Source organism: Nilaparvata lugens, chromosome 6 (assembly GCF_014356525.2).
Source record: "Nilaparvata lugens isolate BPH chromosome 6, ASM1435652v1, whole genome shotgun sequence".
NCBI classification, from domain to species: Eukaryota; Metazoa; Arthropoda; class Insecta; order Hemiptera; family Delphacidae; genus Nilaparvata; species Nilaparvata lugens.
The window spans coordinates 42,704,309-42,720,491 of record NC_052509.1 but is presented as its reverse complement, the minus strand read 5'-3'; the positions used below and the strand labels follow the sequence as shown (position 1 = coordinate 42,720,491).

Below are 16,183 nucleotides of genomic sequence, written 5' to 3'. Positions count from 1 at the left end.
TGATAACAGCTATCAAAGCATTTCAAAGCTGATATATAAGACATCTGATTAATTACATAATGCGAAGCTAATTAGTGGCACCGAATAATGAACGATAATTAATTTATATGCAGTACTTGACAAAGCAAGAGATCGTGATAAACTGAAATACAATATGAATAATTCGCTTCGAGCAGAGCTAATCTTCAAATTATATTATTAGCAAGCATGTAAAGGATTAAGTACGTTGTAGGTAGCGGTTTGTGATTTACTGTAACTTATTAGCTCGAATCTGAAGTACATTATTAATTTGATCACTACGAGTGGGTTTTGTTGGGCTTTGAGATATTATCATTATTATTGTTGTCACTAACATCGTCGTAATAATTTTGATCATCGGTTGAAGTTACGTTACACAAACGTTTAGCAAATTAAGCGTTCATAGTGTGTCTCTGTATCTACTATTATAGCTGGATATCTTTGAGAGGTAGAGAGCAAAGGCATACGACCAGTCTCTGTTAATTGGTTTTACTTACGTTCAATTTAATTAAACAGATACAGGGTCGCTGTCTTTATGTTGTAATGTGATTTAATTAACTGGATGAAGGCGCAGCGTGCCAAAATCAACCATACCTCTCACTCACTAGCTCACACACACTCGCACTCACTCACTCTCTCTCTCTCTCTCTCTCTCTCTCTCTCATACACACAAACACTCTCCTCTTAATGCCATCATCACACGACATTTCATTCACTTGAAGCGGCTTCTTGCTAAGTCACATGTCTTCATTTACTCTAATTTCATATTTTATTATAATCATCATCCAAATAACATAGTTGAAGTATTACTATATTGTAACTCGTCAGCTATGGAAAATGTGTTGAAAGTATAGTAAGTATATTCCATACTGGAATAAGATAAATCTGTAAATACCTAGTGATAAATAAATCAATTGATTACTAAATTTTCACCATTTTTTCTCTTTCGCAGAAGAGAAAATGACAATGGATGTGAAAGCTCAAGCGCCTAAGAGCGCTACAACCGGGAGCAGTGGAACACAAGAGTGTGCTGGGTGCGGAAAACACATCACAGAAAGGTAATTTGATCACTAATGTATAATTCAAATTTATTATGTTTCATATCTATCACGTAATAATTCAATAATGTACATAGGCTGCATTGAGTAATATTCATTCACTTGACAAGTTACGAGATGAATTTGCCAGGATAACGAGCAGTTTTCTTCATTAATTTATCTCATGGCAGTTCTTAAATATATTTTATGTACTTTTGGATGCATTCCATTGATTTTTTTCTTGAAATACGTTTAGATTGATGGAATGTAGTTATATTGTCTTTCCTCAACCATATACTTCCAAAGAATTGTTCTAGGCAATAGAATGTGTGACAATGTCAGACTATTGTATTGTTCGCTCTATCTGATGAATAAATAAATAAATAAATAGCTGGAATGTGGAGCTTGTCATTCTGCTCGTATGTGTACTCACGATAAGTACCCCTTATTGAAGACGAAGAATTGAATTCAAATGTGTATAGTGATAGTGATTTTTTCAATTGCATTGGTTTTTGTCAGATTTCATTTGAGTGATTTGATTAGAGACGAATGGTTATTAGTCACTCTAATTCAAAAACCAAAAGCAATCAGTCATTCTATCTCAATAATGCACTGGAACTTCTGATGAATATTGAATATTATTCCCTATGTAGTGAACACTGTTACATGGGCTATCAAGTAACACATTCAAGAGACTACAAGGAGCAATCTGAATAGGCGAAATACTTCAAACAGCGATTAAATATGAGCTAGTTAATTAGACTGGAGCATCGTATTCAGAAGGGAATTATTCCAGTAATTATCCTCTTATTCGATACCCCTGTAAAGTCTCGATTAAACTTCGCCTCACGGAGCGCGGGAACTAATTAATTCGAGATGCACATGCTTTGTAACAGGATCAAAGTATTTCTTGTTGAGGGTGTGTCTGTCTGCTCAACCAAACTTATTATTTGTTTAACTGCAATGATTATTGTAATCTGTAGCATGAAGCCTTCCTGGAAAACAGGATGAACCAAAAGTGAATAATAAATCAGTCATTGCATAAGACAAATCATAAATATCACAGCAGTCATTCATTTCCCTGAAATCATGTAGGAATTCATTGAAGGTTTTTCTATTTCACTGATTGGAAAACCAATGTATTCAAGCTAAGACTCGGAAAATAATGATGATATTTAGAAAAATAAAATATCAAAATCTAGAACAAAATAATTTTGACGATAGACTGTTCGTTCAGTTATTATTTCTTGGAACAAAACGTTGACGTTGCTCTAGCTGCAATTGAAGGTTCTGAACAATCAAGAGAGCAGAAATATTTACGAATAATACCAGGTCCAGTATTTTAGTTCGATGATCTTCCAGATATCTAGGATTATTATGAAGGTCCGTACTGACTTATTTGCCACGAACACGCGTATTTCGCTTTCCATTAGCTGATGCTGTGCTTACTATGTCTGTATAATACTGTTTCTGTACAAATACATTCATTATAAGCTGAACATCAGATGATGCAAAGCGAAATGCGCGTGTTCATGGCACATAAGTCTGTACGCATCTTCATTATGGCCTAATATTCAAGGCTATGCTCGTCAGAAGTTCAGAGTTCCACGTACTATCTGTGGACACACAGGCAGAAAAAATACAAGCATTCCAATTAGAATTATAAATTGAAAATGAATTCAAGAGAAATAAAATACTAGAGGGGTGGACTATGAGGTATGGAGGATTTAGAACATCTGTTACATACTAATTTTTATCGAAACTAAAATTATTTTTCCAAGTATTTGAATAATTCCAACCTTGGAAGTTGTTATTTTGATAATTCAGAGAGAGAGAGAGAAAATGAGAAGATCGTAGTTGAGTTGTTTACTAACGAAAAATAACATTTCTTAATGAGGTCTGTTTTTGTCCACACACTTCTGTGGACATTGTGAGAACAAAGTTGTCCAAATTCCTCTGAAGCGTTGCAAGTGTTATCGCTCGAATTTCTTGTGTCACTCAGGGCTTCAAGTGTATGTTTTTCTTACTTATTAACATGCCTTCAGCTAGTCCATGAAAATAGTCACAAGTCAAAAGGTGCCAGCTCCAATAACCGAAGATTCCACTCAATATTTCCACGCAACCAGATGAGGCGTCCAGGGAAGGTCCTCCTTAAAAATTCCAAAGTTTCACTGGATGTATTACATGTTGGTACAATGCGGTATTGAGGTTGATATGTCATATTCTCAATTGTGACAGGAAAAATTCACGCAGCATTGTTTGGCTAGTTAACTAGCCTACAACTGTAACGTTACACACTCTTCAATTTTTAGTTCTACGATTTTTTGCCGTCCTTATAAATTCTATTATAAGTTCTAGATTATATATCATATCTTGGCAGACTGATAATGTGTTTATGTGTTCGCCAAGTTCCGTTGAATGCAGTAGAATTCATAAGGACGGCCAAAATTCGAAAGTCCAAAAATCAATGAGTGTGTAACTGGCTCAGGATGACTGGCTCTCTGTGTGTGCGTACTCATAGCTGGTGCTTGATATGGACAGAGCAAAATAATCTCAATTTATTGTGTAGGGTCAAATCGTGTCAAATCGACAATGTTTTTAGTGATAAATTCAAAGCTACAACTCTTCAAAGCCGATTGAAAATAAAACTTTTCGACCTTATATTAATATCCCACTTATAATAACAAAATTATTGCAATCTCACTGATTAATATTATGATTTTCTAATTTTTGTCAGGTTTCTATTAAAGGCACTCGACCTCTACTGGCATGAGGACTGTCTCAAATGCGGATGCTGCGACTGTAGACTGGGGGAAGTCGGATCAACCCTCTACACAAAAGCAAATCTTATTCTTTGCAAGAGAGACTACCTGAGGTAATATTTTATTATTTTTATGCATCATACGCTCTACTCAATACTCTATGGAACCTTTCAAGATGGTCATCATCCTGAGAATTTATTTTAACAGCTTGAAAGTTTATTATAATCTATTCTTGAAAACTTTCTAATTTATCTATTCATTGATACATACAATATCATTCTCAACTTTGAATGATTACGAAAGGTACAACAGGCTTACAACCCAATACTGTCCCTTTCCAAATTTAGATAGAAATTGTCCAAAAATAGTGTACTTCATGATTTTAGTTCAATAACAAGTCCAAAATATTATTTATAAACAAGGAATTAAGAATTTAGAAAATTTGAAAACCAAATTAAATGATATAATACTTCACTAAATCATCACTGATTACTGGAAAATACTGTTAAATAATTGGAATTTTAAATAGTGAAGTATTAAAAATTGGTTGCCAAACAACCAGCTACTGCAATCGTTCTAATTGGTTCCTTTCATCAACCAGAAAAACAAATCCTGAGAAACGTGCTTGGCTGAATAGTTCTTGAGAATCCTATGTAAATTAATTGCCTCCTTATACATTCAATATTAGTGTTATAGGTTACATATTTGTTAGCAGTGGCCCTTAGATTATAATAATTAAGAGTAGAGTTTATTGTGAGAGGAAAATCGGATCTATATTTTATTAAGTACTCAATTACGGTTTTTATGTATAATTGACGTATAGTCATGACCTCAAAATCACTAAAAACCATATCCGTTGGATAGAGCCTGGGTTTGTTTAATATAGTTTTAATTATCAGTTTTTGTGCTACAAATAATTCAGCAATATGACAGTTGAAACAGCCTCCCCAAACAACTATGCCATACTGCAGAATTGACTTGACTAGAGCATGATACATCATTTTCAGGTGGTTCTTATTAAGAATTCTGTTAACTTGGTAAAATTTAAAGGATAAATATCTAATTTTTCTACATATGTATTTAATATGAACATCCCATTTAAGGTTTTCATCAATTATAATTCCCAAATACTTAGTATTATTGACTTTTTTAATGGTGGGACAATCACAATTACCCAAGTTTAAATTGCACTGAGAATGGAGTCTCAAATCTTGATTCTCGTTAGGCTGCCCTACTCTATTTGCAGAGAAAGTAATGTAATTAGTTTTTTCAATATTTAAACTTAAGGTATTCTTATCTAACCACTTCTTAATTAAAAGCATATTATTTTCAGCTATAGTATGAACTTCATTCCATGAATTTCCGTGAAAAATAGCTGCAGTATCATCTGCAAAGGATATCACAGTTGAGTTTAGAAGTCTTAAATTTAAAAAGTCATTTACATAGAGTATGAAAAGGATGGGAGAAAGTACAGTACCTTGAGGAAGACCATAAGAAGTTAAGTTAGTTACACTAGATTGATCATTTATGGTTAGGGACTGGGTTCTATTACTCAGATAGCTTTTGAACAATTCAAGCGAGACTCCTCTGAAACCATAGGACTCCAGTTTATTGAACAAAGTATTATGAGGTATTGTATCAAAAGCTTTGCGTATATCCAGGAAGACCGCAATAGTTTTCTTATTGGAGTTTATTTTATCAGATAAAGTATTGATGAATTTTATTAGAGCGTCAGATGTACTTTTACCATTTTGGAAACCGAATTGGTTCTTGTTGATTATTTTGTTAAGATTCAAGAAAGAAACAACTCTTGACTTTATTAGTTTCTCCATTATTTTAGCAAGGTTGCTGATAAGACTAATCGGTCTATAATTACAGGGATTAGTCGGGTCACCTTGTTTGAATAGAGGTTTTATTTTGGCTGATTTGAGGTGCTCGGGAAAATATCCCTCCTCAAAGCATCTATTAAAAATGAAAGCGAGAGGTTGAGATATAAAATTGGCTATTTTCTTCAGCGTAATATTACCTAGACCATCAATACCAGGACTGCAGTTGTTCTTTAGATTTTAATAGTTGCCTCAACTTCAACTGGGCACGTTGGTCTCATAAAAAACGTGTTATCGATCTGTATTGCAGGAAATCGATCACCAGTATTATCAGGGATATTGATAGTTTGAGCTTGTAATTTACCCACATTTGTGAAATAATTGTTGAGGGAGTGAGCATCAAGTTCAGTACTCTTTTCCTTGATACTGGCCTCACCTATAACCTCGTTTATGCACTTCCACAACTTCATGCTGTTGTTATTACAATTTTCAATTTTCCCTTTATAGTAGACTTCCTTTGCATGATTTATGATCTTATTCAAACCATTACGATAAGCCTTATATTCATTCTTTAAGATATTGTTATTAGGATCTCTTCTGAGTCTAGAATGCATTTTGTCCCGCGTGATTATTGATCTTATGATGCCTTCAGATATCCAGGGCTTCAGGGGACGAAGTCTGTTAGGTATCACTTTTACCTTCTTGCATTGATTGATGAGACTGGTCAAACGATCGACAAATTTATCCATAATAGTGTCAATGCTTCCATTCACGGTATAGATTTCTCCCCAATCTTCATTCCTTATGCGTTCCAATAGTGCATGATAGTTGGTTCTAGTTAATGTGTTTATCAATACGTTTCTATTATCCTTATTGATAGGGACCTTCACCAAGTTCAGTACAACCGCGTAGTGGTCAGTTATGGTTGTCCTAAATATAACTCCTTTAGTGGACATAGAATGGTTGCCTGAATTTTTATAAAAAATGTGGTCAATGCAAGAATTTGTTGTGGTTGTTACTCGGGTATCACCATTTATGTAAGACTTATAGCCATTACTATTGAAAATATGCAGATAATCTTGAACAGGAACACTAGTTGAATGTGTATTTATATTCATGTCTCCCGCCACACATACATTTATTCCATTAGGAATTTTACTGATTTCATTACTCAGACTATTAAGAAAATTATCAATATTTTGATTACTTGGTGATCTATAAACCCCAATCACCTTCACAATAAAATCATCAATTCTTAAGTCAGCACTAACTACATTGGCATCAGAGATATCGAGTGAAACTTCATTGAATCTTATGCAATCTTTTATGTACATGCATAATCCATCACATTTATTCTGTTTAGTGTACTTATTTATTGCCGTATATCCAGGAATGTTGAAAATGAACGGCATATCTGCAGTCAACCAGGTCTCAGTTAATATTATAATGTGAATATCAGTTTTCAATTCATTGAGGCAGCAAATAAACTGATCGAAATTAGCATTCAAACTACGTATATTCATAGACATAATATTGAAACACTCAGCATCTTTATTTCTGTCCTCGTGAAAGTGATAGTTCAAATAATCGTCGATTACATCTGTTTCATTTTCTGTTTCTAAAATATTAAGAACCTCTTCAGTGTCACTCATAACTTATATCATCAGGTCCACTTCTCTTTTCCTTGTTCCATTCAACAAGCCCCTCACTATCTATGAATTTAAGTTTCTTAATTAGTTTGTCCACAGCATCATCTACCAGACTGGTTGTTAAATACCTGAAAGTTTCAGTGTGTCTAGACAAGGCAACAATCGCATGGGGCATGCTGTTATAGATTTCATTCTCCTTGTACTTAATTCTGATTAGAATAACATTTTTATGAGTTAGCCCTTGTGCTTCGTGGATTGTGTGAAGTGCAACATCCTCTCTCCACTTTATAGTATCACCCACCATAAGTTTTTCTTCTTGGGTGAATGTTAATATCAAAGTGTCGGGTTGTATCAGATGGTATTCCCCATTTCTGTAAGTAGGCAGAATTGAGATAGCTCTTTCATTAAGCGTCGTAATATTTTCATAGACAGTGGAAAGGACAAAACAAACATCGATAGGACATCTACGAGTTACCGTTTGTTTTGTAAAAGGTTCGCAGAATTCTGAAATTTTATGCCATCTTGTGGCATAATTACTTCTCTCAATGTAGGGTATTTGGTTTGCGTCACCAACTACAATTATTTCTGAGGCCTTACTCAAGTTAGCAATAAAACCGATGTAACCCGCATGCATAAGTAGAGCTTCATCAATAAAAACTCTATTGTATGTTTTATTCTGATTATGATTTATTATATATGAGCCAACTGTCCTGTAATCAAGCTTAAGACGATTACAATGTTTTCGACCATACCTTTCAATGACAGTTTCACGGATTGCTTTAATACCTGCCCGTGTTTGAGTGAGTACTAGATCCTTGCCAGGCTCATGATGCGAGACTATAAAGTAAGATTTACCACAGCCGGGAACACCGTCATACCATTTTATTTTAGGAAGTTTACACTCATGAAGAGTTATTCTATTTATAGTTTTTATTAATTCGCTATTCAGCATAAGTGTAGTATTACGTGTGACTAAAACATATCGTTCTTTAGTAGAGAATTTTAAAGTATCCTCTTGAAATTCTACGTAACTTCCACCCTGCTCCAAGCAATATCCCATTCGGTATTTAGAGTTTGTTTTGAATAGGAATCTTTTCAAATTATTATCATAGATGTTCATATTGTTATTCAGGACGCTTATTAGTTCATCACCTGATATTGACATGTTTCTTTGCGTGACCCTAAGAAGAATATTTTTATATATTTTAGCATTTTCGTTATCAGTGTTTTGAAGTAGGGTCCGTAATTTAATCATAGAGTTTATGAATGCTTCACGTTTATTATTACCTTCAAAGAATCCCACAGGGTACTCAACTCCCGGACTATCAGACAGCTTAGGTATATTAAGAAAATTAATTTCACAATAACCTCGATAATAAAAATAAACTTAAAATCTCTAGCTCCTATGACAGTACTCAAGAGTTCAGTGGCAGGAATATCAAAATAAGTTTCACCCAGATTGTTAAAAGAATCAATTCCTATAATCAAAGGGTAATTGAATTTACTCCAATCATTTATTCTATTCAAAAGATCAATAAGTACCCCATTTTCACCATCATTTAATATGAAAATAGGAATGTTCTTATCAGAAAACAAAACTCTTATACAATTAGAATCCAGTAACACATTCAGGTGATTCCATTCTTCAAGAGAGAAATACTTTTTATTTCTAAGCAGAGAGAGACCTTTGGATGTTTTAATAATATTTCCTATTTTTGTAAAAGATATCATAACATCAACCCTCTCACCAAAATTATAAACCAGACTTATCTTACTTTTATCAGTATTAGTTGTTACGTTGAAACTATCAATTTTGTTAAGGATGGAATTTAAAGTAATCATTTTGTGTTGGGTTGATTGCTTGATTTTACTATCACTATTATTTTTATTTATCCTCAGTATATTAAATATTTTTCTTTCAGATTCCATAATCAGTTCTATCAATTATTTGTTGTAGCGCTTTTTGATAGGAAGGGCACTCTCTGTCACCTACTTTGTGATCGAAAGCTTTTTTATCATTGCGGCAATTTAAACATGAGGGCTTTTTGTCTCTATTTGGGCACTCTTTAACATCATGTCCTGTAGTGGAACAGTGAGCACAGGTGTTTTGTGCTTGAGTGCAATGCTTACTGATATGTCCAATTTTTTGGCACTTGAAGCAACGAGAGACGGCAACATAGTCTCCAACTCGGCACACCCTCCAATCAATACCAATCCGCGATTTGTTAATAAATTCTTTTCTTAATTCACCAGTGCACTCCACTACCCAGTGCACGGTGTTTTTGTTTTTCGGTCCTATTTTAAAAATCGGCCTGAAGTTTTTCAAGAAATTTTCCCTACTCAATGACGATGACTCGAGATTTCTCTCAAATACATCGTTTGCCAATTCAGCAGCAGTTATATCTGCAGCGACGTGATACAGAATTATTCTTGGCAATTTGGATTGTGGCTCGCTTACCTTTATGTTTGGATGTTGCAGGACCTTATCACCCAAAACATTTTCTTTATTGGCCCTTGGGTGAAGCACTAACAGCACACCCCCACCACGGACATCAACGGCTTTTTTAATGTTCAAATTTTGTTCACGGGTGATGTTCTTCTTTATTGTTTCTCGAATTTTTCCGCTTTGTTCCTTTTCCGTTCCATTTATTTTTGCTGGCTTCAGGATGATCACATTCTCCTTGGGTGACAGCTTCTTGGTCCGGGGCGGAGACTCCCTGGCTGCAGCAGTGGAGGCGGCACTCGACAATGTAGAAGGTGCGGTCCTCTTCTTTGGCAGTTGCACGGCCTCAGCAAATGAGATTGGCTTGTTGTGGCTTTTTGCAACTTCACTTGCTAGTTTATTCACACTCTGCTCCAGAGTGTGAATTTTTCCAAACATTTCCGCGTTGTTTTCTTGAATATTTTGCTTAACGTCTATTCTTTCGATACTTATGTTAAGTTCATTGCACACATTTAAAAACGAATCATAGTCCTCTCTGGATACTTTTTTTTCATGATAATTTCACTCCCCCATTTTAGAAATTTCTCTTGTATCTTTCTAAGAGAACGTACCTCGAAACGTATTCCGCTATCGTTTTTACTTTTCGGTGGCAATTCGGGAGGCATATTCATTTCATCCTTTTCCTCCTCTTCCTCGTATTCTAGCTGCGCGGATGGTGGTAGTTTTATTGGCGAATGGATCATCTTAAAGCTGATAGATCCAAAACACCATAGTTTATTGATAGTTTGATAATTCTTTTTTAAAGAAACAGAACCTAATTTTTAAAGCGAGCAACGTTCAAACGAAAAATTTGGTGACACACTTTTCACTCAGAAAAAAACGTTGAGTAGTTTTCACTATGAAAAACTGCTGAGTAGACTGCTGATTGTTGTTGACACCACTTGTTCCACTTTCACTACTAGTACTACTCTACACTAATTATTCGCTACGATCTGCACTCTACGGAGGTCTGATTACGACCTATCTTCTAATTTCCCTTTTAAGAGAAATGTTCTGCTGCTTCCTTACAACAACTGAAAGCATGACAAATAATTGAAAACTTGATGTAATCAAATATTGAAGAATTTAAAATAGGTTTATAACTATCCTCGGTTAAGCAAGAATCTATATGCAAAATTTCAAGTTAATCAGTCCAGTAGTTCAGACGTGATGATACGTCAAACATAATTTTCCTATACTACTTTACACCTGTATACGTGTATAATCTAGTTCTTTCCTTTATTATAGTATAGAAGATAATAGATGGATGGATAATCATTGTTATTTTATACTGAAAGATAGAATAAGTTGAATAGTTTCCCTTTCAGAGGGAGGTTTGACAACCCACAAAACTCATTTTTCATTTGATGATATATATTATGCATTTGACCTTATTTATTTGCTCAGCTTGCCAAAATACCCCTCATTCCAATATTAAAATAATTTTCGACTGACTGTACAGTGAGTCAGTCATTCTATCAGGGCTCGAATAATTTTGGAATTTCAATTAAATAAAAATGAAAGAGAATAATTTCTTTATGTAAATATCAACACCTCTATTCAAAGACACATTAACTGCATGCGTTTTCATATTGCCAATACAGCATTGATTAAACTGTAGACGTTTATTTAGCACTTTGACTCAAAAAGCTGTTCTAGCTGAAAAATTAATAATGCATGCCACGTGTAGGCCTAAACATTGCATCAGGAAAACGAAGTTATGGGCCAGTTGCACGTACGTCTGTTAAATATGGACATTAATGCCGATTAACAAATCAGCGTTAGTTTTACGGATTCATTTCTGTTCCACAAAAATCGGCTAGTTTTCAATTCCGATCAAGTTTTCCGATTAACTAACCAAGATTTTAACGGTTTCACAATCCGGTAACACTGTAATTTATCCGACAGTGATGTTATTAAAATTATTATTCTAAACAAATGGCAAAAAAGTGAGGTTATGTTATTGAATTGGTGACTATCATTACGCATGCGCCATAAAAATGTTCTGTCTGTCGCCAGTGTAGTCGAAGAAGATCGAAAACTAACATCAAAAAATCAAAAATTAGAATCTAATTTTGAATGCTAATATCAGCTGAATACTCTTTTCTATTTTATTAATGAATGAAATTCATTCATATATATCTAGCTCATACTTTGAATTCCGTAGTTTTTCTACCAAAAACTAATTTTGGAAGACAGCTATCAGTAGGTACCTAATCGAATTTAGTTGAATTTAATTCCCCGTGAATGGTCTGTTAAAATTTTTTACGTCGATTCGGCGTTATCTCTTGAAATTTCTTTTTTGTGCAACCAAAATGCTTCAGTTAGCATTAATCTCAATATGAAGTATAGCATTTTATCGCGATTAAACATTAACCGGAATACGTGCAACTGGGGGAAAGTTTTTTCTAAACAGATGTTTTTGAGATAAATTTGATGCAGCTGTTTCACATCCACCATATGAAAATGAAAATATTTATTAATTATCAAAACAATACTATTATTATTCTTATATTTAAAATGAAAATAATTATCATCAATAATTATCAAAACAATATTATTGAGGTTAAGTGGTATCAGGTAGAAAGCAATAATAGAAACAGATTTTCCTTTTTTAATTCCGATCATATGATTTGGTGATTTTTTTATGAAATCGTATGTACTACTAATGAAGTTTGAACATTAATTCTGAAAAATCTAGAAGGAAAATTGAAATTTGGGCTTCCAGGTGCACGAGATTGATATTTTTAGAATTTATGTTAAAAATTTGGAGATCTAAATCATTCCGTTTTTCCGGTATGCAATCCACAAGTTGACGTGTTTTGATGCGAACAAACGAACAAACACAACCCTACTCTCTCTTATTATAAACAAGCAGGTAACCCGTGCTTCGCAAGGGTCTATTTTAAAATTTGACGTAATGAAATCTAGAAGAGTTGAATATAGCCTATAAGAATCCTAGGCTGATTAGGAATCTATATGCAAAATTTCAAGTTAATCAGTCCAGTAGTTCAGACGTGATGATACGTCAAACATAATTTTCCTATACTACTTTACACCTGTATACGTGTATAATCTAGTTCTTTCCTTATTATAGTATAGAAGATAATAGATGGATGGATAATCATTGTTATTTTATACTGAAAGATAGAATAAGTTGAATAGTTTCCCTTTCAGAGGGAGGTTTGACAACCCACAAAACTCATTTTTCATTTGATGATATATATTATGCATTTGACCTTATTTATTTGCTCAGCTTGCCAAAATACCCCTCATTCCAATATTAAAATAATTTTCGACTGACTGTACAGTGAGTCAGTCATTCTATCAGGGCTCGAATAATTTTGGAATTTCAATTAAATAAAAATGAAAGAGAATAATTTCTTTATGTAAATATCAACACCTCTATTCAAAGACACATTAACTGCATGCGTTTTCATATTGCCAATACAGCATTGATTAAACTGTAGACGTTTATTTAGCACTTTGACTCAAAAAGCTGTTCTAGCTGAAAAATTAATAATGCATGCCACGTGTAGGCCTAAACATTGCATCAGGAAAACGAAGTTATGGGCCAGTTGCACGTACGTCTGTTAAATATGGACATTAATGCCGATTAACAAATCAGCGTTAGTTTTACGGATTCATTTCTGTTCCACAAAAATCGGCTAGTTTTCAATTCCGATCAAGTTTTCCGATTAACTAACCAAGATTTTAACGGTTTCACAATCCGGTAACACTGTAATTTATCCGACAGTGATGTTATTAAAATTATTATTCTAAACAAATGGCAAAAAAGTGAGGTTATGTTATTGAATTGGTGACTATCATTACGCATGCGCCATAAAAATGTTCTGTCTGTCGCCAGTGTAGTCGAAGAAGATCGAAAACTAACATCAAAAAATCAAAAATTAGAATCTAATTTTGAATGCTAATATCAGCTGAATACTCTTTTCTATTTTATTAATGAATGAAATTCATTCATATATATCTAGCTCATACTTTGAATTCCGTAGTTTTTCTACCAAAAACTAATTTTGGAAGACAGCTATCAGTAGGTACCTAATCGAATTTAGTTGAATTTAATTCCCCGTGAATGGTCTGTTAAAATTTTTACGTCGATTCGGCGTTATCTCTTGAAATTTCTTTTTTGTGCAACCAAAATGCTTCAGTTAGCATTAATCTCAATAATTATGAAGTATAGCATTTTATCGCGATTAAACATTAACCGGAATACGTGCAACTGGGGGAAAGTTTTTTCTAAACAGATGTTTTTGAGATAAATTTGATGCAGCTGTTTCACATCCACCATATGAAAATGAAAATATTTATTAATTATCAAAACAATACTATTATTATTCTTATATTTAAAATGAAAATAATTATCATCAATAATTATCAAAACAATATTATTGAGGTTAAGTGGTATCAGGTAGAAAGCAATAATAGAAACAGATTTTCCTTTTTTAATTCCGATCATATGATTTGGTGATTTTTTTATGAAATCGTATGTACTACTAATGAAGTTTGAACATTAATTCTGAAAAATCTAGAAGGTAAATTGAAATTTGGGCTTCCAGGTGCACGAGATTGATATTTTTAGAATTTATGTTAAAAATTTGGAGATCTAAATCATTCCCGTTTTTCCGGTATGCAATCCACAAGTTGACGTGTTTTGATGCGAACAAACGAACAAACACAACCCTACTCTCTCTTATTATAAACAAGCAGGTAACCCGTGCTTCGCAAGGGTCTATTTTAAAATTTGACGTAATGAAATCTAGAAGAGTTGAATATAGCCTATAAGAATCCTAGGCTGATTAGGAATTTATACGCAGCATTTCAAGTAAATCAATCCAGTAGTTCAGACGTGATGATGCATCAAACATAATTTCCCTATCCTCTACACGTGTGTATACGTCTTTAAGCCAGTTCTTTCCTCTATTATAGTATAGAAGATGATAGATAGATGGATATATCATCCATTTATTTATCATCTTCTATACTATAATAAAGGAAATGAATGAGAATAGATTTTGAAAGGTTTGAGATATCGATTTGCGGTTTTCACCGTACCTTTTCTCTGGAAATCCTGTATCGGAATCATGTATCATATGACCACCTTTCAATTAAAAAAAGGAGTTTTATTCAAAAGGGTAGTTCCAAAATGGCGGAAAAAATTTGGGTGCGACGGAAAACCTGTTTTTATCATTCGAAAAGGATCCCCAATCATACCTATCTTCTAATTTCCCTTTTAAGAGAAATGTTCTGCTGCTTCCTTACAACAACTGAAAGCATGACAAATAATTGAAAACTTGACAAACTGAAAACTTGATGTAATCGAATATTGAAGAATTTAAAATAGGTTTTAATTTTAAAATAGGTTAATTGATCCGATATCCACGACATTATTAGAATTACGGACGATTTTTTGAAAATCGACATATTTTTGCCGTCATCTTGTTTTTTATGATGACAAACATTTTTGAGATTGCCATCATGTGTAATGTCTTTCTACACATTATTACAAAGAGATTTATACCATTCCCAAGTCTGTACCTTCACGGAGTCATGAGTTACACGGTTTCCTAATTGTTGGGATTGGCATTTGGTGGAAAAAGCGTGTTTTCCGCTGCAAGCAGTACTTATCTCTCTTTTTCCGATGACGCTCCAGACGTGTAATATGGACTTACAGCCTCCAACCAGATGTTATTTTGAAGCTTTGGAAATATACTAGAACACTGTACCAATAACTTTGGTGTATGTCTACTGCGAATACATTTACAGGGTGGAAAGTGAAATATTGTCCCCGAAAATGTATGTTTCAAGTATTTGAAGTTGAATGAATCATGAAAAGAGTGGTCGAAATGAGTCGATTCTCTCAAACATCATAGTTCGGTTAATTCTGAACACTTACGTGGTAGAACCAATCCGATTCTCACACAATAACTGAATAGCAAGCGATATTAAAAATATCTGTCAATAATGACCGCCATCTTGAATTTTTCAATGATGTCGAATATTTTCGTTGTTTCCATCAACAATATTATTATTTGGCTCACTGTGACAAAGAGATTGAGACCATTTGCAAGTCTCTATCTTGAAGTAGTCATGAGAAAATCGATTTTATAGTTCTAGCTTGTCACCTCATGCTTATGGAAAAACGAACCAGAAACCGTGCAGGGTTTTCTTTGGAGGGCGCTGGAGAGCTCTTTTTTGACGTACAGCGCATAAAGATATATCGTTCTAAAGCTGAAAAAACGCTCTAAATCTCATAGATTCAGAATCTCTCTGTATCTCTTGCACAAAAAAAGTTATAATGAATGAAATTTGAAAAATTGAGAAAAAACGTTTTTTCGGGCTTTTGAAGGTTATAACAAAAACAATATGAGTTTTAGAGGGAGATTTT

The 16,183-nt window shown here is 33.8% G+C and overlaps 1 protein-coding gene across 1 annotated transcript in view; it reads left to right on the top strand.

The window, feature by feature from the left end:
- LOC111055480 (LIM domain only protein 3) overlaps positions 1-16,183 on the top strand; it is a 180,983-nt gene that overhangs the window by 99,163 nt on the left and 65,637 nt on the right. The window contains exons 2-3 of the mRNA XM_022342696.2: positions 971-1,076; positions 3,793-3,930. Coding sequence (XP_022198388.1) covers positions 979-1,076; positions 3,793-3,930 — 236 coding nt within the window. The 5' untranslated portion in view covers positions 971-978. The remainder of the gene's footprint in view (positions 1-970; positions 1,077-3,792; positions 3,931-16,183) is intronic.